The sequence below is a fragment of the Cynocephalus volans genome, chromosome 2 (assembly GCF_027409185.1).
Source record: "Cynocephalus volans isolate mCynVol1 chromosome 2, mCynVol1.pri, whole genome shotgun sequence".
Taxonomy (NCBI): domain Eukaryota; kingdom Metazoa; phylum Chordata; class Mammalia; order Dermoptera; family Cynocephalidae; genus Cynocephalus; species Cynocephalus volans.
This window is the reverse complement of record NC_084461.1, coordinates 41,073,421-41,099,433: the sequence shown is the minus strand read 5'-3', so window position 1 is coordinate 41,099,433 and position 26,013 is coordinate 41,073,421. Positions and strand designations below refer to the sequence as shown.

Below are 26,013 nucleotides of genomic sequence, written 5' to 3'. Positions count from 1 at the left end.
CAGGATGAGGGCTATAGCCTCAGGATACTGAGTATGTTCTGTTAAGGTCCAAGAACGGTCCTACAAGCTTACGAACTTCACCCCACCCTGGGCACCTTCTATTCTTCAAGCTCTGTGTTGGACACTTCACCAGTCGTTTCAGAGCTGCAGAAGCACGGAGGAACATTGAGAATCTTCATTTCAAGATGTGGATGTTTTTATTTTATTTTTTAAATTTTTAAATCTTTATTTTTATTTTTTGCCTTACAGACTTCATGTGGTCTTAGAGGTAATGATTGCAGATGTTCCTTAGAGTGAGGTTTCTTAAAATCAACTTTGGCTAGCCATTTCCAGATATTGACTTATTCTTCTCGGAAGTCTTGGGATCTTAATTTATCTTCCCATGGGTCAAACTAAACTATGTTTCACTAGTCTATGAAAATTTCACCTTCTAGCTTACCTTTCTCTTTAAGTTATAAATAAATATTGAAAAATTTTACCTTTTGTATGTGTTGCTGAATTTTTCATCAAATAAAATTCTAGCATAAAGGATTAAAAAGATCTAGAAGTGCATTCCACCCTTTTATTTTTCCAAATTCCCTTACACATGGCATCATGCTTCTTCTACAGCAGTGCTCACTTTCCAGTGGAAATGTAATGTGAATTATATACAGAATTTTAAATTTTCTAGTAGTTACAATTTTTGTATTAAGTCTTTATAATCTGTCATACATTTTTATAATTACAGCACATCATGACTTAGATGCTAAATTTTCCTCAAAAACGCTTAATCTGCATGTAGATTTTATAACATTTACAGCTGAAAAAGTATATCCACCTGTTCAAGTTTTTTCAAATATAATTTAATATCTTCTAATAACTGAACTGCCAGTTTTTAACTTTAAACTTAAATGCATTTAAATTAAATAAATTAAAATTCAGTTTCTCAGTCACACTATCTGCATTTCAAGTTTGCAGTAACCCCGTGTGGCTAGTGACTACCGTATTAGGCAATGTAGCTCTAGGAACAGACTGCAAACTTCCAGATAAGGTCTTCAAATGAAAACCTCCTTGAGACTCATTTGGCTCAGCTCTCAGATGGGGTTAATACTATATTTCATTGGGTTGTTGTGATAATTAAATGAGAAAACAGAAAGCAGTCAATAAGTGTTGGCTAGCATCCTCACGATGGTCATTACATTGCATTTAGATCAATGGTACTTACCCTCTTTTTGGTAATGGTCCCATTGAAAATCTAGTGAAAGCTGCCATCTATTTCACGTAAGACATGCACGTACTCTACACCTATTTGCGTATAACTTCAGAAGGCTCAAGGCAGCCACTTGAAGCCTGTTAACACGCTTGTTAATTGTCCTTAGAATCCAGTTTTTCAATACTGATTTTTTCTTCTAAATTGTATAGATCCGGCCACCAATACCTTTTGTTCCCTTACGTTATTTGTGACTGTGTATTGGAGTTCTTAGAGGAAATGAATTCATATTGACTAAGATGCTTATTTACCAGTATTATTTTGAATCATTTAGTTACGCTTCAAAATCTCATTTGTTTTCTTCCATATGAACCTTTTACAGTAATTTTCTGGTGATGCACAGAGGAGTTGCTTCATATTTACCTAACATATAAATGAATGTTGATAACTGAAGATAAAGTTGTTAGTTTTGTACATAAAAGCAACTTTATTTTTCTTAGTTTTCAAAAATTTTTTCGCTAATTATTATTAAAGCAGCTATCTTTTCATAGCAAACTTTGACTCACACATAATAAAACACAAACAAGGATTCTTTGTATATATTTTTAACTAGAACTATGTATTTTTAACGAATTCCACTACAGCAAATGTTTTGCCATTAAACTAAATAATCTGCCATGAAAATATGGACACTGCATAAAATATACATTCAAATTGCTTAAAAATGTCAATAATCTAAGAAATACATTTAAGTAAAACAATAGATACAGCTCTCAAATGGGTACAGTTTTAGATTAAAGAAGTTATAACACGCTGAAAGTGATGATTTTTTAAAAAATTCTAAACCATAGACAATTGCAAAATATAAGGGTGTAGGTTAATTCTAGGTGTTAAGCTTTTATAACTTTGATCCAGAAAAATAGGGAAGCCCCATGCTGGGGTTAAGGGAGCACGGTCAGCTTCTCAAGACATATTCTAGCTCTGTGGCCTGGACAATGCATTTTTTCTCTTTAAGCACCACTCTTTTCTGTGTATGTGGGAGAAATAAAACCAAATTCAATCTTATTCTTAAGTTGTTTTCTCCCAGAAATAGATGAGGTACAATATGAGAAGTACCTAGCTCAAAATGGGTGCTTAATAAACCTGTTCCCTTTCTCCTTTCTTCTACATCCATAATTTATAATCAAATTAAATTACAAAGTTCCTATGGGGGCTCCGCAGGGAGAACCAGAGATACTATTGAAGAAAATGTGGTATGTATACACAATGAAATACTACTCCACCATAAAAAAAAAAAAAAGAAATTCTGCCATTTGCAGCAATATGGATGAGTCTAGAGAAAATTACATGAAATAAGCAAGACAAAGAAAGAGATATACCACATGTTCTCACTCATAACTTACTGCTAGAAAGGAAGGAAAGGGGTGGGGAGAGAGAAGGAGGGAAAAAGAAAGGAATGAAGGAAAGAAAGAAAGAGAAGACCACAACAATAACTTTCGGAAGGAGAGATCAAACCTTAGGATACTAGAGTGTTGGGGAGGGAGGGAGGGGGTTTGGGAAGTGATAGGTCAGGAAAAGGGCATAAAGCAATAGAACAATTTGTAAAAATGAATATGCTACTAGTAAATAAAAATTTAAAATAAAAAAAGAGGGAAATAAAGGACACATACTGACAATCCTCAAAGAGGGTTTTCAGTTTGCTGACACTGTCCCCTACAGTAGAAGACATGCCCTCTTCCCTACCCCCAGGAGCAATAAATACTAGTTTCCCCATCTTTTCTTGCAGTTTCTTGCTTTGTGGTTCAAAGATCTCAATTTTATTGCCTTGAAGAAGCCTGTCAGATAGCCTAATTGCAGGAAGAAGCAAGATAATGCAAATGGTTTTTAGAAACTGTGGCAAACTCGAGCATGCATGCCACATATAAAGGAATTTGAATTCTGATTTTTAAAAACCATTCCTCTGTGGGAAATGAAAAGAACCAGGGTGTAGCCTTCAGTTTGCCACTTCACAGTCAGCAAATGTCCATGTCAGACTCTCACCATACATACAATTCAAAAGAACAAATTTATGATGAACATATAAACCTTCAGAATTTGTGGTAATTCTAAATATGTGCGAAGATAAGGTGGCTTCTTATCATAATCCATCAAAACCCTAGATTCTCAGAATCCATCAAAACCCCAAGTTAGGGAGCCAGGCTGATAACCCATAGTTCTTCCTCTTACAAGTGTGTAGTCACTGACTGACTACGTAACATCTTCTATAAAATGGTGTAGTAATAGTACCTAAGACATAAGATTGTTGTAAGGATGAAATAAAAAACATTTAGATCCATACCTGAAGCCCAGCAAGAACTCACTAAATGTTGGCTCTTACTTTTATAATGTTCATTCTTAAAATTATCCCTACCTTAAAGAAATTCCTAAAATCATTGAATTGCTATTTTGATTATAACTAGTCCAGGCTGCTAAATTGAAAAGAAAAATGGGATATCAGTACCACTCTGTAATAGGATGTTCTAAGTGGTCAAGTGTCAGTCAATATAGATTTGACTATATATTTGTGTTTCTAAAGTCAATATAGAAGTCTCCAAGTCCAGATGCTTTTTGAATATGTAAGTTCTTAGAAGGAAGCTTTTGTGTGTTCCACACAGTCTAAAAATATGGTTGTGTTGGAATGTAGGAATTTAGCAATGTAACAGCAGCTCTGTTTTGTTAAGATTACGCTATGATTCATTTGTGTAATGATGGTAATTATATTTATAGCTATCTTGCTTTAAACTTTTTAGAAATATACTGTTCAGAGTAATAGTAATGTAAAATGGAGCAGAATTAGATGTTTCACAAAATGGAATTTTACACAGTGATATTTAAGTCATCTACATATATAGTTCTAGAAGGAACCTCAAGATTATTCTTTTTCATAATAATCAAATAAAATATTACTTAAAAATTTCAAGGGACTCAGAGTATGTACAATTCCAAAATACAGATTCATGATTAACATAAATCCATCTAGAAGCAATCTAAATGTATTATATCCCATTTTTTCTGGTTGTTATAGAGTTAAACCAGGAAACAAATTACCAACAAAATGATTAGAATGAAAAGTACTATTGAAAGTGAAAAGGCAAATCACAGAAGAGAAGAAGATGTTTGCAATGCATCGCCCAAAAAAGAGTGTAAGATCTACAGTAGAAAAAAGGGGAAAACTCTTGAATAGGCACTTCACAAAATAGGGTATTCAATCTGACCAAAAAGCCTAAGAAAATGTGTAGAACAACATTACTCACGGGGAATTGCAAAACAATAAGATATTTCTACATACCCAACAATGGCTAAAATTTAAAAGAGTGAAAAAATCAAATTTTGCCAGGAACATAGGACGACTGGTACTTCACATATTGCTGGAATAAGAGAAACATAATGTACTCATTTAGAAAAACTTTTGGCAGTATCTGTTAAAGTTAAATATTTGTACGCTTATACTATCACCCAGAAATTCCAATATAAGGTATATATTCAAGAGAAATTAGTGCATTAGGTGCTCCAAGAGTGTTCATAATAGCTTTATATTATATTAGCCTAAAAACATCCAAATGTCATAAAGAGTAAAATGGATAAATAAATTGTGCATAGTTATAAAATGAAATACAGCCTGAAATAATTTTTTAAAAAATGGAATCAATTGCCACTGTACAACAACATGCATGAGTCACACAGACATAATTTGCTTTTGCTCAGCAGCAAAAGAAGCAAAACGTAAAAGACTACATGATATGTGGTTTCATTTATATGAATTTCAAGAACAAGCCAAACAGCTCTATGGGGATAGAAGTCAGAATAAGAATAGCTAGAACCTCTGGGGTTTACTGGGAAGGAGAAAAAGGAGTCTTCTGAGAAATGTTCTATATCTGGACCTGGGTGGTTATAAGAGTGCATATACTTGGAAAACTTCACTAAGATTTGTGTACACTTAAGATTTGTGTACTCACTATATCCACATTATATCTCAAAAAATAAAAGATTCCCTATGCTGTGACCAAATAATGAAATGCATAATCCTGTCATACTTTAGCAAAATAATGCCAAAAGCAAGGACTTTCAGATGTGAAATAAGCTGACATCATGTCAAAATAAGAGCAAATACAGGATTCTTTATTATTATTTGTTGTGTTATACTGTTTTGTAATAGATAAAACTTGACTTAAAGTCTTAGTACTACTCTTTAGCAGGGTTTCTATTTTCCAAATGAAAAGCATCTTAAAGAGGATATTGGATAAGAAAAAATTTTACATGAGTGTGTGTGTGAATGTTTTAGAAGGCATAAATAACTGGTCCGTTTGGTTCAATGGCAGGTCCCAGAAAAATCTGACATTACCTTTTCTAACTAATGTAGTCTTTAACACACTTTCTCAACTAATACAGATAAATTTACACCTAGGGTTCAAATATAGACTCTTCTTGATAACAAAAATTGTTTCAATTTGAAATATTGGAATGGTTTGCAGCATTTCCCAAAGCATCTGAGCTTATTTACTTGGAGTCTCAGTGTTTAGCTCCCAGCTAGAAATTTGAGAAAGCTGTTGGTGGACTCCAAGGCGGAAAATGCCTTTCAGGTGTCAAGGCAACCAATCTGCTCTTTCTCTGCAATCGCTGCTCTGTCTGAGCTTTTCCTCATAGGAATAAATGGAGCTGCAGGCCCCATGCATTTTCCTATGAGAAATCTTATGCAAAGAATATTACAGAAATCACACTCATAGCATTTATTCAGTCAACACTTTTATGTGCAACATATCCTCTATGGATTGTGACACTCATGTTGTAGTTGTCATCAGTAAAGCAACAACAAGTACACTATAGAGAACCTAATATTGTATAACTTCAAAATCATGTTACTTCTTATACCAAATATTTATTATGAATTATTTTAACAAAGTAAAATAACAAAAATTATAAATCACCTTCTCAGATGTTTAAATTAATTTTCTAATATGAATTGATTTTCAAATGTAAGAAGAAATTGAAATAGTGTATTTTAAGCAGTAACATTTGAAATCTGTTTTTTTTTCCAGTTGGCAATTTAAAATGTATTAAAATAAAAACTGCATTGATGCTACATAAGTTATGTAATAATATTCCTTTGAGGGAGAAATTTCTTCGGAGCAATATTTTTGTTTCTCCCTCATTTTTAGTGCCCTTAATGGAGGAAGATATATTTCAAACTTTGAGACAATTATGGATTTTTGTATTTGTAAATATACAAAATTTTACAAAATATTATAATTTGTGCAAAATATACAAAATTTGATAGAAACATACCTGAGATGGAAAAATATAAGATGAATATACAATTATGTGTTATTGATTGACTAAGTCATAAACTGCAGAGCAACAGAAAAGATATATTCAGGCCTGATATTTATCACTACATGCACTATCATGACTATTTTAAAATATTTCCTAGAAGATGGTATTTTTGGTCTTTATAAATGAGTTAATTGGAAGAAAATCACATTTATTTCCATAAGTATAAAGAGTACTGATTACATATTTAATAACCTTCTTATTTTATAATAGTTTTAGATTTGCAGAAATGTTGCAGAGATGGTACAGAGCATTTTCATATACCTAACACCCAATTTTCCCTATTTTTAACATCTTACATTAGTATGGTACATTTGTTACAACTATTGTTGTGACCAATACTGATGCATTACTAACTTAAATCTAAACATTATTCAGATTTCCTTAGTTTTTAGTTGAAGTCCTTTTTTCTGTCCCAGGGTCACATCCAAGATACATTACATTTAGTCATCATGTCTCCTTAGTCTCCTCTTGGCTGCAACAGTTTCCTCAGAATTTCTTTGTTTTTGATGACCTTGACAGTCTTAAGGAGCAGTGTTCAAGTATTGTGTAGAGTATCTCTCACTTTGAGTTTGCCAATATTTCTGTCTTGATTAAATTGGGATTATGGGTGTGGGGGATGAACACCACAGAAGTAAAATGCCCTTCTCATCACGTCATATCAAGGGCACATGTTATCCATAGGACTTATCACTCTTGATCACATGGCTTGAGATGGTGTTTGTCATGTGTCTCCACAGTAAAGTTACTCTTCTGCCACCTTTTCATATTATGCTCTTTGAATGGAATCACTATGCTTAGCCTACTCTTAAAGGACAGGAATTATAATCTACCTTCTTGAAGAAAGAGTATCTATATAAATTATTTGAAATTATTTAGAATTTGAATGGTAGATTTATCTATTCTCCCTCATTTTTTAATACATTCAATCACTTATTTATATCCATATGGGATTTGGGTTATTTATATTATACTTTTGATTTAATCTAACATTACATTATTTACTTCATTGCTCAAATTGTTTCAGCTTTGACCATTGGTAGCTTTTTTAGTCCACCCTCATCTCTGGAATTTTTTTTTTTTTTTGGTTGATTTTTTTGTTTGTTTATTCTTAGCACTTCCATATTTTCTGCTACTATAAGATGATCCAGAAAAGAAGTAATTGCTTTTTTTTTTTTTTGTCATTTTCGTGACCGGCACTCAGCCAGTGAGCGCACCGGCCATTCCTATATAGGATCCGAACCCGTGGCGGGAGCGTCACCGCGCTCCCAGCGCCGCACTCTCCCGAGTGCGCCACGGCTTGGCCCTGCTTTTTTTTTTTTTTTTACAAGTACAAACAGTAAACTTAGTAATTTGGAGCATGTTATTACTTAAGTCAGGACCATATGTTTGCTTCCCTTAGCAAGTGAGCTTTCCTCAGTTTAATGCCTTTAGACAATACTCCTAAATCAGGTAAGACACTCTGATAAAAGAGCTAATTATAAAAATTGACATAAAAATTCTGGATGGAGATTAGAGATATTGACAACTGTGTGTTTTATTTAAGTCAATGTGATATAAGAAAATATGATTGATGGATGGGGAACACTAAAGTTTTGTTTTACTTATGGAGAGATATTAATAACTTAATTAAGTATGTTTTCTCTAAGAGAATGTGCTATAAGGAAATGTGATGATGATAAAGAGCTTTTAAAAGTTTGCTTTACTTCTAGACTCACATAATTGTTTCTACTAAAGTATAATCCTCAACAAACAAATAAATTTCATGGGGAAATGAAAGGCTTTTAGGGGTCAAGAAGTTTGTCTCATTACATCTTTCCCTTTCATATAGTTGTTAGAATTTACAGTTTACAAAGAGAGGGAAAAACTGAAAGTTTTCTTTTGTTGAACTGGAAAAAGAATCTGAGGCACTGATAAGGTATCAGTTTATTTGAGTCTACGCAGCCTGGGAAGACACCACCAAATTGCCTTGGGAAGTGCTTTCCCAAGGGCCAGAGGAGCTTTAGCATATTTTATAATCAGATATAAGTGAAGAACAAAGGGGAGAAAAAGGGACAGCCCCTTCATCAGCACATCAGTTTTTCTATTGGTCACATAGCATTATGTAGGTTAGTGATTGGTCCTTGGTTGCATTCTATGTACAGATGCATGAGTAAGGGGCACAAGATACACTTTCTGCATTCCTAAGTTAATACACAGCCCTTTCAGGCATCACTAGGTCTGGTTTTAGGTTACAAATAGTATTGTATTAACAGTTCCAGAATGTGGGGACATGATTGTCACCCCATTTCAGAACCCCCAAGGCTTTGACCTCAGTCAGAGCAGATTTCTGGTTTATCACTTTTAAACAATAACAATAATGTGAAATTATTCCAGTAGGGTTATAATCAGGGAAGTTCCATTGAATAAACCTGAATATGCAAATATATCATAGAAAAAGGCATTCATATAAATAAATACCAGTTTAATTGTTTATAAAAATATATTTTCAATTATTTTCTAAAATTAAAGATGAGAGAATAGTGATGAGAAAAATTTGCACAGATTAAATTTAAAAACTTAGATGAAAGATTTCTCTATTAATTTTTATTTGAAAATTCTTATTTCCTCTGCAATCTGAATTGTTGTTTCCTACATTGTATTATTTTGTTATTTTATATGTGAATTCATTAACTCTCAAACAACCAATCTTGTCGCTTTAATGACATATCTGTGTCTTCTTTTAACACCACTTCACCTTTTTATCTTCTTGTGTTTTGTGTATAGAAGTGTTTTGAATAGTATGAAGCACATTTTTGTACACATAAGAGTTGTTTCTCAAGCCATTTGGTTGAGGAAGAAGAGTCATGTTACCACCTCCCATCAAAAATAAAGCTAGTCTTTGTGAACACTTTTTTCCACAGTTGAAAGTTCATCTTCCTTCCTTCCTTCCTTCCTTCCTTCCTTCCTTCCTTCCTTCCTTCCTTCCTTCCTTCCTTCCTTCCTTCCTTCCTTCCTTCCTTTTCTATTTTTTTTAGTATGCATGCATATTTATTGAGCACTCACTGCATCCTGAACACTGTTATTGCCCCGTACTCCACACCCCTGCCTTTCAGCACCAGCTAAAATTGGTCGGAAATTGCCCTAGATACATCCAACCATGGAGTCAGTTGTGCATTATTTGGGCTTGGATAATGCCAAGTACCAAGTACCACATGTAATACATTTCTCTTTACTCCTATGTCCAGTTTCTGAATGCTGTTGGTGATTCTTAAGTAGTTTATCATCTTTCATGAAACTCCACAAGTAGAGGCACTTCTTTGCTCTGCTAAACTCACAAGATATTGTTGAGGATGAAGCACCTTCTTTTCCAAGGTGGATCCAAAATGTCGTGACTTCTGTCTCAGCTGGAATCTTTTACCTGTCCTAAGACGATATCATTTCATTTTATGAAGCAAGATCAGGGAAACTGTCTTTCCCAGTTTGAAATCGAGGAATTTTCATAGTACGTTTTCCCAAGGCAGGGGATTTAGTTCCTAGACACAGTTAAAACCTCCATTTCTTCTTGACTTCTTAGCAGAAGTGACTTCAGTTTCTATGCCTCTTAAGCAACGTCACAAATTCAGGCCCAAGCCTTTTCTTTTGGGGTTTATTGGTGAAGAAATTTCTGAGAAATGGCATTGTGGTAAAATTTACATTTTCACTGTCTATTCTGTGTCACATTTCTGACTTGCAAGATTAAAAATTATTGATCCCTTACCCCTGTGTTGGACCAAAGAGATAAAAATGTGTCTAATCTAGATAGAATAAAATCAAACATGCAGATCTTCTAATTTGGAATTGGCCTGACCCTGTAAGTGAAACAAAGTCAGGAAAAGGGAAACATCGCCTTTCTTCAGTCCAAGACTTCCAATGGAAACACAAGAGGCTTTGGAAAGAGTGATTTTCTGATCTAACCTAGATAGAGATGGAATTTATAATTTTAGATTGGAGTATCCTTTGTATAACCTTTCTCTTCACTCTCCATTGTCCTTGCTCTAATGCACGTGATGTTAACAAAAAAACATCAAAATGCTTCTGTCTGGGAGCTGAGGCTTGTTTCAGTATTCCTGTCAGTAGAAAGGGTTAGATTATTCAACACAATGGAGCACGGAAGCAGTAATATTATATAGCTAATTGAAATGATATGGCTTTGCTTCTTTATAAATAAAAGATAAAAGGAAGGCTAAAATTCTTCCACAATTTATAAGTTTTAATTTTATGTACAGAATAGTAAAGAAATGGGAAGTTATAAAAGTTGGGACTTTATGTATTTAATTGATATTTATTAAATAATAAATATTTTCCTATACTACATTAGGGGCTGGGAATACAAACTTTCAACACAAAAATATACATAATCCCTGACTTTAATGAAATATATAGATTATTAGAATTTATGTATTTTTTAATTCTGAATTTAAATTGCAATGTTATGATATATATATATAAGTTTACAGTTTAGCACATGTTTTTCTTCCATGTATGATTAATATCTTTCCTAATATTTGTTATTCTTGTCATCTTTAGGAGATTGTCAACTTCAACTGTCGGAAACTAGTGGCTACAATGCCTCTTTTTGCTAACGCAGACCCTAATTTTGTGACTGCCATGCTGAGCAAATTGAGATTTGAGGTGTTTCAACCTGGAGATTATATCATACGAGAAGGAGCCGTGGGTAAAAAAATGTATTTCATTCAACATGGCGTTGCTGGTGTCATCACAAAATCCAGTAAAGAAATGAAGCTGACAGATGGCTCTTACTTTGGAGGTTAGTAAAATATAAAATGCAACCAAAATGAAATCTAAGTTGCTTGAGATATTTGTCTGTATCAGAATTTTGGAGATGTCCAAATGTGGGTTTGTTGGAACATGTATTTTAATTCTGATAAAAGGATATGCTTTCACATTTCAGGGTCACAGGTTGAACGCATTCTCATTTACCACTGCATTGGTTGGGGTATTGTTTCAATCTTTTAAATTGGAACCAAATAAGAGTGATTTAAACCGTATGAAAAGTATATTTTTCTCCCACACCCAAGTCCCAGGAAGGTTGGATGGCTCTCTCCTCGATGGTTTTCAGGGGCCCAGATTCCATTTACTTTGTTGGTCTGCCATCCACTGGAGTTTTTGTGTTTTCTTCTGTACATGAGAGGAACAGATTACTCTCCATCACATTTTGATATGACCCACAGGTGGACAAAGAGAATAGAGAAATGAAAACCTAGCAGGTTCTTTATAGACATGTGCCCAGAAATTGCCAACATCACTGCTATTCACATATGATTGACCAGAATTTAGTTACAGGATCACCCCTAGCTCTATGGAAGGCTGAGAAATGTAGCCCCTAGTTGGGTGGTAATTTACCTTGCTAACATTTTTGAAAATTTGGATTGTTTCCAAGTTTTACTGACTCCATTTCTAAACATGTATAAAATTTGCCTTAGAACGAAATTACTGGGTCAAAGTCTGTGTGTATGTTTAAACTGACATATATAACACCAAATTGCTTCTTTGATGATACTGTCTGTTTGCATTGCCAATTCAGTTTTACTTTTGTCCTCCTAATAAGTGAAAATGGAATTCCCTTATTGTCTAGTTTGCATTTCTGTTATTACTAGCGAGGCTGAGACATCTCTTCATAGATTTGTCAATCACCTATATTTATTTTTTTGTTCTTATTTTTTGCACATTTTTCTATTTTGTTTTACTTTTTAAACCCAATGAATAGAAATATTCCAAATATATATTTGTTATATCTGCTTTAACTATTTTTTCCAAGCCTGTTGTTTGTTTAACTTTGTTCATGGTCTCTTTCATCATTCTAATCCTCACTATTGTTGATTTGAATCTGTCTATCCTTTTATTAAGACATTAGAGAGTTTGTGTTTCTTAAGTGGGTTTTGAACACTGCAAAATTATGGAGATGCTTTCCATATTTTCCTCTATTTTGTTTAAGTTTTACTACACATTTTATTATTAATGCTTTATTATTATAATTTACTAGATTTGGTTATGAAACATACTTTCATTACATTTTTTTTTAAGTATTAGTTCATCCAAAGTATATTTGTGAGTATAGTGTGAGGTCAGATTCTATATTTTTTTACCCAAAAGAGATAACTTTTTCACAATCATTAATAGAGGATTTCATCCTTTCTGCAAAACTTTAAAATGTTTCTTTAATAATATGCTGAGTTTAAGAAATTTTCTTTTCTTTCACAGCTAAGATATATTTTTTAGGAATAGTTTTGAACTTTATTAATTGCTTTTTTGGAATTTATCAAAATAACCATAAAGTTAATATCCATTAATTAACTTCTTTGACTTTCCCCTCACCCATTAAGGACAATTTCAAAGTTTCCCTCTTTTCCTTTCTTCTGACATTTCTGCCTTTTCAGAATGATTCTGGGTGGCCTCATCAGTCCCTTAGCCTTTTATGCAGATTGTGCTAAGGAAAAAGAATATTAGGGAAAGTTAAAAATCTAACAAGGTCTATTTAAATGTTTAGGTAATGGAAGGAAAAAAAAGAAAAAAAAACCTACAGTGGTTGCCAGGGTTTCAGGGGAGGAGAGAGGAAGGGAAGAAGGGATAAAGAGGTGGAGCACAGAGGATTTTTAGAGCAGCAAAATTATCTGTGTGATACTGTAGTCATGAATACATGACATTTTGCATTTGGCAAAATCCACGGAACTGTACAACACAAAGAGGGAACCCTAATGTAAAATTGAGATAAAAATAATACATCAATATTGGTTCATAATTGTAGCAAATGTTCCATGCTAATACAACATGTTAATAGTAGGAGAAACTGTATGTGTGTCGGGAGGGAGGAAGGAATATGGGAACTATCTATATTTTCTCCATAAACCTTAAACAGCTTTAAAAATAAAGAATATTAAAGAAAAAAAAAAAGAAAGTGCAGACAACTAATGTTTGAACGATGAAAAAGATACAGAATAATTGTAATCTGATGGGGTAATAAAAGTATTCATGTACAGGCTACATTTAGGGGAAGGTTGGTTGGGGGAGAAATATCTCTGAAGCATTCTGGGGGTGTGATTAATATGTAGAAGAAAATTTTAGAAAGGAATTTTTTGAAGCGTTGTTATTCATTAAGAATGGATTTGTGAAGTTGGCAAATGTTTTGTGAATTCAAAGAAGGTTTTAGTTACTTTACAATTATATTTGGTAACATGACTAAGGCTTTATACAAAGGCTTTAATTTGTGGTCCCCTGGATTCGTGTGAGTTAAGCTGTTTGTAAAGTCAGTCACTTCAGTGAATGTACTTGTGTTGAACCATAGATCATTTCTGGGATAAAAACTATATTTTCTTGACATATTATTTCTTTAACACATTGCAGCAATTCTGTCTATAAGTGAGATTGGTCTGTAATTTTGTTGTTAGTGTGGTTATTTCTGTGATCCCCTAGATGACTTTGGCTATCAGGTTTTGTTCACCTCTTAGAAAGAGTAATAAAACTTTTTGAAAGAGTATTCTTTGTTTTAGAGAAGTTTAAATAATCTAGGCATTACCTGTTATTTGGAGATTTGTTAGGCTTCACAAGTAAAGCCACTTGTATCCAAGTCCTTGTCTTATATGGGTATTAAAATACTCAACTTTTCTACTTCTTTATGAGAAACCATTCAGTTTATTTAATTCAATTGTTCATAATACTGAATTGACATTACAATCTCCTGGGAAACTTAACAAAATCTGATGCTTGGGCAAAATTGTACCTTACATTTTCTGATATGACTGAGAGGTGTTCAGAACCAAACACAACTATGTAAAAAAAAGAAAAAAAGAAAAATCCACAGATGATTCCAAATAATTTTCAAATTACTTATAAATAGATAGAGATAGAGATAATGATATAGATATATAGATCCCTTTTTATTCTTAATAAACTTACTTTTATATTTAAACCAGTTTAATATTTACAAAAATTATTGCAAATATTATACAGAGAATTCCCTTATAAATATCTTGCATTACTATGGTACATTTGTCAAAATCAATGAACCCATATTGATACATTATTAAAGTACTTAATAAAAATCATATTTTATTCAGATTTTCCCAGTTTTTACCCAATTTCCTTTTTCTTTTCAGGATCCCATCCATAATACTGCATTATAATATTTAGTAGTAATGTTTTCTTATGCTGCTCTTGGTTGTAAAAGTTTCTTAGATTTTCCTTATTTATTATGAACTTGACAGTTCTGAGGAACACTGATTGGATTCGTTAATGGTTTTCTCATGATTATAGTGGATAATGTGTTTGGGGAGGAAGCTCCTGGCTCATCTTTTATAGTTCCTACCCAGTTTAGAATCATCCATTTCTCCAAGGAGCTCTGGATTCTATCACTGGAGAATGGTATTTGAAATCAAGATCTAGACAGGTGTGCTCATTACTGCTGGGTTCTCATTACTTCTAAGCCCTCCCAGCTAACAAAACAAAGAGATGTGTGTGTGTGTGTGTGTGTGCGTGCGTGCGTGCGTGCGTGCATGCGTGCGTGTGTATTTGTATTTCTATTTGTAATCATCTGTATCTATATTAATCTACATATGAATTCATCCTAATGTTTCCTACTCTAATCTATTACCATATGGACAATTCCAGCCTCCTGTCCTTGTTTATCTGTAACTCTTCACTCAACAGTAGGATACTTGGTTCTCACCATCTGCCATCCTTTTACTTAATTGTTCAGTTCTGGTATGTTTGTATAGTTGTTTCAGAATAGTTAACCTGTACATCCATGGGAAACTATCAACTATCAACAGAGTTCAAGTCTTATGTACAGTAACTTTTATCTTGTGTCTTATAAACTCCACTCATTTCCAAAGATTCTTAGGTCAGCATCCTATTCCTCTACCCCCTGTAGCAAGATTGTTTCATGTAGCTGTGATACATTTATATTCTTTTGTCACATTCTGCATTGTATCCTGAGACCCTTTGACCTTCTAAACAATTTTTAAAATTTGCAGACCGTAAAGTTTACTCTTTGTGCCGTAGAGTTCTACAGGTTTTGATGCATGCTTAGAAGCTTATATTCACCATTACAATATCATACAGAATAGTTTCACCACCCTAAAAAAAATCCCCTGTGCATCACTCAACCCTCCTCGTTTCCTAAACCCATGACAAGCACTGACCAGTTTACTACTCCAATAGTTCTGCCTTTTTCTAAATGTCATATAATTGGAATCATACAGTATGTAGTATTATGCAAATGTTTTATTTTATTACAAAATTCAAATTTCTGTTATACAGAAAATTGAATTTTGTATATTAGCCTTTTATCCAGTGATCTTGCTGTATTCTCTTAGTAGATATAGGAGTTTTTGGTTAAATTTTTGATACTTTCTAGTGTTTTTGGTACCTTTTGGTATTTTCTACATAGACAATCTTGTCATGTGAATATAGAGACAGTTTTATTTCTTTATTTCCAATCTATATACATTTAGTTCCTTTTCTTGTCTTATTTCCTTGGCAAAGACTTCCAGTACTACATTGAACTGGTGTAGTGAGAGAGCATCATCCTTGCCCTGATCCCAGTTTTTGGAAGAAGCATCCACTTTTTCACCATTGAGTATGATGCTAATTGAAGGTTTTTGTTAGGTGTTCTTCATCATTTTGAGGAAGTTCTCCCCTATTCCAGCTGTTCTGAGAGTATTTCTGTAAAGTCATGAATGGTGGATGGATATTGTCAAATGTTTTTTTTTTTTTCTTCCTTACCAATTTTGTGATCATATGTTTTTTCTTCTTTAGCCTGTTGAAGTGCTGGATGAAATTGATTTTGATTTGGAATGTTGAACTAGCCTTGCATGCTTCAAATAATTTTTTAATGTGTGAAAATTGTTGGACTTGATTTGTTAATATTTTGGTCACAATTTTTGTATCTATCTTCATGAGATATTGCTCTGTACTTTTTCATTTCTTAATGTATATTTTGGGGGTTTTTTTAGACTAATTCTCACCTCATACAATGGAATAGGAAGTGCTCCCTCTGCTTCTATTTTTTGGAAAATATTATGGAGAATTGGTGTCATTGCTTCCTTATATATTTGGTAGAATTCATTAGTGAAATCACTGAGGCCTGGAGATTAATTTTTTTTCAAGGTCATCAAATCATTGATTCAGTTTCTTTCTAGATATAAAATTATTTAGGTTATCTTTTTCTCATTGTGTGAATTTTGTTGGTTTGTACTTTTCATCTATACTGTCAAATTTATGGGGATAGAGTTGGTTGTAGTGTCCTGTAATTATCCTTTTAATGTGTCCAGGATCAATAGTGATGATCTCTCTTTAATTTTTGATGTTAATAATTTGTTTTCTCTTTTTTTCTTGGTTAGTCTTCATAGAGAATTTTTAAATATCTTTTCAAAGAACTAGATTTTGGTTTTGTTGATTTTTTGTCTACTGTTTCCTGCTATTAATTTTGTTGATTTCTGCTATAATTTGTATTACATCTTTATTCTTCTGGATCTGGGCTTACATTTCTTTCTCTCTCCTGCTAAAGTAGAAGCTCAAAATTATTGACTGATTGTCTTTTTTTCATTCTAATACATGTATTTAATGCTATATAGTATAAAATAATCACTAAGCACTATTTTTGCTTCCTCTCACAAATTTTATGTCATACTTTAATTTTCTTTAGTTCAAAATATTTTTAAAATATCTACTGAGATTTCTTCCTTGGCCCATATTCTATTTAAAGTGTTTGAAATATTTTAGGATTTTCCAGATATCTTTCTGTTGCCAATTTCCAGTTTAATTCCTTTGTGGCCTGAGAATTTACCTTGTATGATTCCCATTATTTTATGTTTGCTAAGGTGTGTTTTATGGCCCTGAATCTCACGAATGTTCCATGTGAACTTGAGAAGAATATATATTCTGCTATTGTTACTTATTCAACCCAACTCACTTTAATAAGAAATTCTCTAAAACACTATTTTGTTTGGGTTCAGTGCTCTTAGCCTCATCCATATTTTCACTATGGTGATGTGAGGTGGCTGTTAGTGGACTCCGAGGTATTGGAAGCACAGGCCTTTGGTGGGCAGGATATGGAAAAAATAGGTCTACAGTGCTTTTAATATTTTTACACATGTAGTTAATATTTGTTTGAATTAAACATCAAAGAAGATGATGTAAGGCAGTTAGAATCTAGTAATAATAGCATGAACTTAATTTAACATGTTAGGGTTTACAATTCATACCTCTTTTATTATCTTATATGAGTCAATAGAGTCAACTTTTGTATTATACTAATTTTATATTTGCATAAAAATGAGTACAGACAATCACAGGGTGAAGCTTTGCTAAGTCATTGGGTGAGAGAGATGTTAATCCATATCTGTCTCCTCACCTCACAGTTCTATGGTTCTATAAAGTCACTTATAAATGAATCAATGTATATTAAAGTATTAAATCCAAATGTCCGGCTTAGTTGTGAAAATTGGGATTAAAACATTACGAAAACATTTTATTTTGAAGTCACAATGTCTTTATTTAATGAAATAGGAAAGGAGAAGGAGCGGAAGGAAGGAGAAAGGCCATATTACAATTCTGGGTCTTCCTGTATTTCTGTGGTTCTTCATAAGAAGGCACCTTTGGAGCTTTTTATAATTAGAAAGCTAGGCCCATCTTGAACCTGTTAAAATAAAATTTCCATAAGGCAAGTAAACTCTCTAAGCTTGTTGTATAATTTTTATCCATGCACGTTTAAACAATGAGTCTCTACCTAGTTCCTAAATTTTAATATACATCAAAAACTGGGAAAAAATGATTTTAATGAGAAGTGTGGGTTTCTATTGCAAGATGAAATAAATCCAGCAGGTTGTGATTCACTTTAGAATATTAAATTGTTTTGAATATTTTAAAAATCTTCTTTCTCCTTCTTTGAAAACACAAATTGCTATATTTTGATTATCAGTAATTTTGTTGTTCACATTTTACTTGTGTTATTCAAATGCTAACTTTTCGTAATGTTAAGCTTTGTATGGTATTAAAGGACTATCTGGTATTGCCCTCTATTTGAAGAAGAATAACATCCAAAACTTTTTACAAATACTCCAAAACTCTGTACAATCTGGCTGAACACATTTTCCTAATCTCAGTTAATATCTTCCCCTCAGTCACCCTTGAACCAGTCCCCAAGGCTAATAGTTCTTACTTAAACAAGCAAAGGTTGCTTTGCAGAGATTGATCACTTTGCTTAAAAATAAAAAATTCCTCTCCACTCTTTTCAGTCTGACACATTGCTTTTCATCCTTTTTAAGATACCACTCAAATGTTTCCTTTTTTATTCCGCCCAGGCAGGTAAGTGATTTTTCTCTTTGTGCTGTTATAGCATTTAACCTATTATTAAATTGTTTTAATTATTATTTTATATGTCAATCTTACACATTACAATATGAATTTTCTGAGTTTTAGACACTGCTTTTCTAAAATTGAAACACACAGCACTGAAGAACAGTGCCTGAATTATCAATAGCACTCAATAAGAACATATATAATTAATCAGTAAATGGAAAGAATGGATGGATATATTTTTCTTTTTTTCAACTATTAATCTTTATCTCTTTTTCTTCTTCTCCATCCCTAAAATTATAAAAGCAGCCAAGCATCCCATTTCCTGTAGTATTATTCTGTGTTAAACTCATCTTTATCTAAAGATAGGAAATCAATGCAAATGATGATGGTAAATTACAAACTAAACCAAATGAAACACAAGGTATTGCCTACTTCTGAGAAATTTAGAGTTAATACTTCTCACATTACTCTCTACCTAATTTTAAACCATTCTCACTATATAGGGATCAGATAATATAGTTCTAGAATCTAAAACAATATAATCTAGAGCAGAGCTGTTCAGTAGCATTTTCCATGGTGATGGAAATATTCCATATTCAGCACTGTTCAATAGGGTAGCCACCAAACATATGCAGCTATCGAACACTTGAAATGTGGCTAGCATGGCTGAAGAACTGGATATTTCATTTTATTTATTGTAATTAATTAAATTATTAGTTAGTGCCTACCATACTAGACAAAATAGTACTAGATTGCTTTAAAAATGAGGTGAAGAGGATTAACAAGGGAATTGTATCTAGAATGGTATAAAGGGGTATTATCTCCCCTCTGTTCCTACCTTCTTGGAAGTTTTTCAATCTTTCAAAAATTTATCTCATGTTAAGCCCTAAATATCCTTAAGAGTTAACACCAGAAATGAAGCAAATATATTACATTTCTTTCTTCTTTCCTTCCTTTCTTCCTTCAGCAAATAGATATTGAAAATGTTCCATGTTCGAGGCAGTATTCTCAATGCTTTTCATATAGTAGTGAGTAAGGTAAAATCCCAGCATTCCTGGATAGTATTGGAAGGATGCACAATAAACAAAAAACAAGTGAATGAGCAAAATAATTTCAAATAATAGTCAATTCCATAAAAACTAATAAATCAGGTTAATAAAAGAACAGTTAGGCAGAAACCTTAATGAAAAGGGATAGCTAGCCATATAACAATTGGCTAGGGAGCCATATAACAGTTGGCTAGCCATATAACAATTGGAAGGACAAGCATTGTAGGCATGGGGAGCAACGAGAGCCAAATTCCTAAAGTGGAAACACAGATGGTGGGTTTCAGGAACAAAGGGATACCAGTATTTCCAGAGCAAAGAGAGAGGTTGAAAGAATTATAAAAGATTAGCTCAACATGGTGTCCAGCAAACGGAACTGGTGGACATGTATACATAATGTATTTATAAGGTGATCTTCTTAGTGATAGACCAAGAGCTCTTAGTTCATGTGGGAAGGTAGTAAACAGTGAATAACAAGTGGAGTTAATGAACTAGAGGTCCTTATGGGACAGAAAAATTGTTGGAGGTAGAGCAGTAAGGTGAGCTGGATATACAAGAAGCCGGATCTTAATGAAGGTTTTGAAGTTGGTTAAGCTATTGGGATGATGCACATGATGGTGATATGCCTAAAATGTTGTGACAAGAATTATCTGTATTTCAATGAATCTGTTTAAAGCAGATTAAGGTTTAAGAGTGTAGTGGATTGAATTATGTCCCCCCCCAAACTCATTGAAGCTTGTGCTGTGTTCCCGAAGTTTTATGTATTAGAAACTTAACCCCCACTGTGACTGTTAAGAGGGTGGGAAATCCTATTATGGTAATTGAAAGGTGGGACCTTGAAGAGGTGATTGGATTGTAGGACCGTGTAATAGTGAATGGATTAAAAATGATGGTCAGGAGCATGGTTCTGAGGGCTTAAAAAGAAGAGGAGAGTCTGTTTTTCTCTCTCTGCTTCCACCATCTTGCAATGTGAGACCCCTGAGTCTGTCACCACCACTAGATGTGTTCCTTGGACTTTGGACTTCCCAGCCTCAGAAACTTGTAAGCAATAAATTTTGTTTTCTTTATTAATCGCCCAGTTCTAGGTATTTTGTTATAAGCAACAGAAACAGACAAATACAAAGACCTTTTCCTTTCATACATGGCTTACATTCTTTTTCTTCTTTTCTTTTCATATCTATTTTTTCTTTGTGATTTATTTGCAGCGTTTATATAACAGGTGTACAGAGACCATAAGACCATTCCTATTGTACTGCAGCTTAGATAAGATCATTTTATGTTTTTGTTTGCATCCTCACCCTTAGCACAGAGCCTCATATATAATTTTTACTGAATAAGTATTTGTGACTTTGAGTCTCATTTTGGAGCCATCTTTAATTGAATAATATATCATATCATTAAGTCAATTATCAAGCTTCTGCTAAATGATGTCTACTTATATGTTTTTTTCAATTTTTCAAACATAAAAGTGTCTACTCTTCTTTGACACTACTGCAAGTTCTGAGCAGAAGTAATCAATGTGAATCATATGATTAGATTTAGTATTTTGGTAATGCCTTACTTAGTGCTTACTATGAACCGAATGTTCACGTTCCCCCCAATTCATATTTTGAAACCCTAATCTTAATGTGCTGGTGTTTGGAGGTGGGGCCTTTGAGAGGTAATTAAGTCAAGAAGGTGGATCTCTCACGAATGAGATTAGTGCCCTTATACAAAGAGACCGGAGAGCTGGCTATCTCTTTTTACACCATGTGAGGGTACAAAGTAGTGAGCAGGCAGGCGGCAACCTGGAAAAGGGCCCTCACCAAAACCCAACCATGCTGGCACCCTGATCTCTGACTTGCATGCAGCCTCCTATGAGAAATGAATTTCTGTTGTTTATAAGCACCCAGTCTGTTGTGATTGTTGTATTGGTCTGAATGACTAAGACAGTGCTGAAAAAATAGCAAGAGTCCTCTTTGGCTGCTGCTGCTTCTATTCCTGTTCATTTGCTCTCCAGCCTCACATTTGGCTTTCCGAGTCTCAGTGCAACTTTGCTGACTAAGATCTTCTTGCCCTACTTCGGCAGATCTGTTCCTTGTCACAGTTGGGTGTGATTCATGAGCTAACATTAGCAAAGTACTTTGAGTTCTTTAGATAAAGTTGTGCAAACTATTATTCTGCTGTGACATTTTCTTTAAGGACCATTATTATACATCACTGCATTTGTGGAGTCAAGGAGAGAGAAGTCTGCAGCTCCAGCACCTGTGTGGGAAGAGCTGGGGTTCAGGTTTTTATTTTTCATGCTCTCTCTTTTTAATTCTGTAATACCAGCCCAGACTGAGGTGAGGTGAAGCACGGACCATCTTTCCATGGGAACAATAAGCGTTACCTTTTGGGGCATTAAGCATATATTTGGAAGCAATTAAAAATTCTTTGACTAGCTTAAAGTCAGGTAGTGTTATGTCTCCAGCTTTATTTTTTTTGCTGAGCATTGCTTTGGCTATTCGTGGTCTTTTATTGTTCCATATAAATGTCTGAATAGTTTTTTCCATTTCTGAGAAAAATGTCTTTGGAATTTTGATGGGGATTGCATTGAATTTGTATATCACTTTGGGTAGTATGGACATTTTCACTATGTTGATTCTTCCAATCCAAGAGCATGGAATATCTTTCCATCTTCTTGTATCCTCTCTAATTTCTCTCAGCAGTGGTTTGTAGTTCTCATTATAGAGATTTTTCACCTCCTTGGTTAACTCAATTCCTAAGTATTTTATTTTTTGGTGGCTATTGTAAATGGGCAGGCTTTCTTGATTTCTCGTTCTGCATGTTCACTATTGGAGAAAAGAAATGCTACTGATTTTTGTGTGTTGATTTTGTATCCTGCTACTGTGCTGAAATCATTTATCAATTCCAAGAGTTTTTTTGTAGAGGTTTTAGGCTGTTCGATATATAGGATCATGTCATCTGCAAACAGGGACAGTTTGACTTCATCTTTTCCAATCTGGATGCCCTTTATTTCCTTCTCTCAACATCACTCAGCATCCGGGAAATGCAAATCAAAACCACATTGAGATACCATCTAACCCCAGTTAGGATGGCTAAAATCCAAAAGACTATGAACAATAAATGCTGGCAAGGCTGCGGAGAAAAAGGAACTCTCATACATTGTTGGTGGGACTGCAAAATGGTGCAGCCTCTATGGAAAATGGTATGGAGGTTCCTTAAACAATTGCAAATAGATCTACCATACGACCCAGCCATCCCACTGTTGGGAATATACCCAGAGGAATGGAAATCATCAAGTCGAAGGTATACCTGTTCCCCAATGTTCATCGCAGCACTCTTTACCATAGCCAAGAGTTGGAACCAGCCCAAATGCCCATCATCAGATGAGTGGATACGGAAAATGTGGTACATCTACACAATGGAATACTACTCAGCTATAAAAACGAATGAAATACTGCCATTTGCAACAACATGGATGGACCTTGAGAGAATTATATTAAGTGAAACAAGTCAGGCACAGAAAGAGAAATACCACATGTTCTCACTTATTGGTGGGAGCTAAACATTAATATATAAATTCACACACACACATACACACACACACACACAAATCGGGGGGGGGGGAGGGAAGAAGATATAACAACCACAATTATTTGAAGTTGATACAACAAGCAAACAGAAAGGACATTGTTGGGGGGGAGGGGGGGAGGGAGAAGGGAGGGAGGTTTTGGTGATGGGGAGCATTAATCAGCTACAATGTATATCGACAAAATAAAATTTTAAAAAAAAGAAAAAAAAAAGAAATTTAAATTTTAATGTAAAAAAAAAAAAAAATTCTTTGACTTTCTCCCACATTTTTATCTTAAAGAATAGTTAATAGATTTACATATGAAAGATGACAGGCTCTTTATCATTGTCAAGTATTTCAGTTTAAAACATACTTAAGGTTTTCTTATTTGATAAGCGCCCCCAACAGACACGGTTTATGAGGAAAGCGCTGATCTTAGGGATCTGCTGTGTGATCAGGCTCACTTGGAAGACAGCAAAGTCCTGCGGATACTTTTCGTGCTTCGTGGCTGGTGGACAGATGGCTGTTTTCTCAGCATGTCTTCATTTCAACTCTTCTCTAGTTTGTTCCTTTTCCATGTGGACTTCCACCTGTGCTAATAGTGGAGGCTTTTAATTCTGTGCCCAGGCTTTACTTACTTTTAAAATTGGACCCCCCCCCCCTTTGAGTCTGAAGGTTTAAATTGCTAAAACTATGAAACTGTACCAGTGATCCCCCTACTGAGCTATGCACCACATGCAATTTAAAAGGTTCTGCGTGAGGAGCCTAAGCCTATTTTGTTGTTTGATTGTTTTCCTCTCATAATATTGCAAACTAATTTATCAAATTCTATCTTTAGGATCAAAACTATGAAAGGATTAGGAAGCAGCATGATATAGTGGTTTGTTCAGCATCCACAGAGCCAGGTTCTAGTCCCATCTCTGTTGATAAGACCTAACTGCATGTCCCCAAGCAATATGTTTAAAATCCAGGGGCTTGGGATCATCATCTGTAAAATGAGATTATTAAGATAGACATTCTTTACAGCCCCTTCCAGGTTAATGATTCTGTTGGAATGTGCTCCTGGGTGGTATATTCTGTTTGCCAGCTTTTTTGTTTTATTTTAATAGCCTTGTGATCATCTAAAATGTCTTCTTGCCTGTTCTAGAGTCCATAGTGTTTTTGAAGAAAGGCTGTGTTTTGTTTGTATCATAGAGAATGTTTTCTAGGCCTACCACTTAACATTTTTAAAGGAAATGGAGGCAGGTGATATTTGTGGTGATTCATGCTCTGGTGGGTAAAAATTAACTACAATTTTTTTTCTTAGTGAAAAATATAGGAATTGTCAGGGGTTGGGCCATGAAGCTCTTTGAAATGTTGTGAGAGATGGGAAGATTCCCATTAAGAGTGTAGGAATGAAGTTAGACCTTGAGATGCTGTTGGGCCTTGGGAAAGTCACTGATCTTCTCCAAGGCCCTGTTTCCACCTCTGTAAAATCAGGATAATAGTAATTCCTAATTAGGTTTGCTTAGAGGATTAAATGACTTAACAGACCTAAAATGCATAGAATACTACCTGGCAGTCTGTGTTATGATGTTAGGCATTAACATAAGCAAAAGGGCTGGTGCAGTATAAAACAGCAGATACATGGAAACGACATTTCTAAGGTATTATTGATTCAGTGCTCATGTCAAGTGCACCAGCATTGGAGAATCTAGTTGTCAGTCTGGATAGTCTCCTGGTTTCATACTAGCCTTAATCAAATAGCGATGAAAATCATTCTAAATCAACGTGTGTGTATGATGAAGGGTGGGGAAGTGAGGGTGGAATAATAATCTTGAAAGCTTTTTCAAACTAAAAAATAACCTCAGCTCTGAAAATTCTGTCTCATTATACACACATGTGCATGCACACAAACACACACACACACACACACACACACACACACACACACACACACAAGAAATAATACTCTAGGATTTCATAAAATCTAAATTCTCCAAACAAACAGTGCATAATATACCAGGCACTGTACTCAGTAATTTCACATGTATTGTATAACTCTATATTAGACTAAAATAACTACAAAATATAAAATCTTTAACATTTTTCAATATCAACTTCCCAAATGCATTAGAAGGAAAATGGAAGAATAGACACACATTTTTCAAAAACTAAATATTTGGAAACATATTTGTAAGTTAGGAATTAAGAGGACTCTAATTCATTATCTAATCAATCTCCTTGTATAAATGAGAAGCCTGACAGATGCATGCGCCTGGTGATTGGTGGTGAAAGGGCTGGGACTAATACTCAGGCCACTGATCTTCTTAACAGTAACAGGTGCATTTTCTACAAGTTGTTACCAATGATGTTACTTCATAGTATTTCAGAAAATAAGGATTCTTTCCATTCTCAACACATCACACACACACATATTCCTTCTAGCCTATGCTGAATAATCTAAGCGTGCTCCAATTAAGTGTGACTGGTTTGACCTACCTATTATCCATGGAGACATTTCTCCATGGCTGAAT

General features: G+C 34.1%; 1 protein-coding gene across 1 annotated transcript in view; it reads left to right on the top strand.

Moving 5' to 3' along the window:
• HCN1 (hyperpolarization activated cyclic nucleotide gated potassium channel 1) overlaps positions 1 to 26,013 on the top strand; it is a 389,568-nt gene that overhangs the window by 325,756 nt on the left and 37,799 nt on the right. The window contains exon 6 of the mRNA XM_063087497.1: positions 11,105 to 11,345. Coding sequence (XP_062943567.1) covers positions 11,105 to 11,345 — 241 coding nt within the window. The remainder of the gene's footprint in view (positions 1 to 11,104; positions 11,346 to 26,013) is intronic.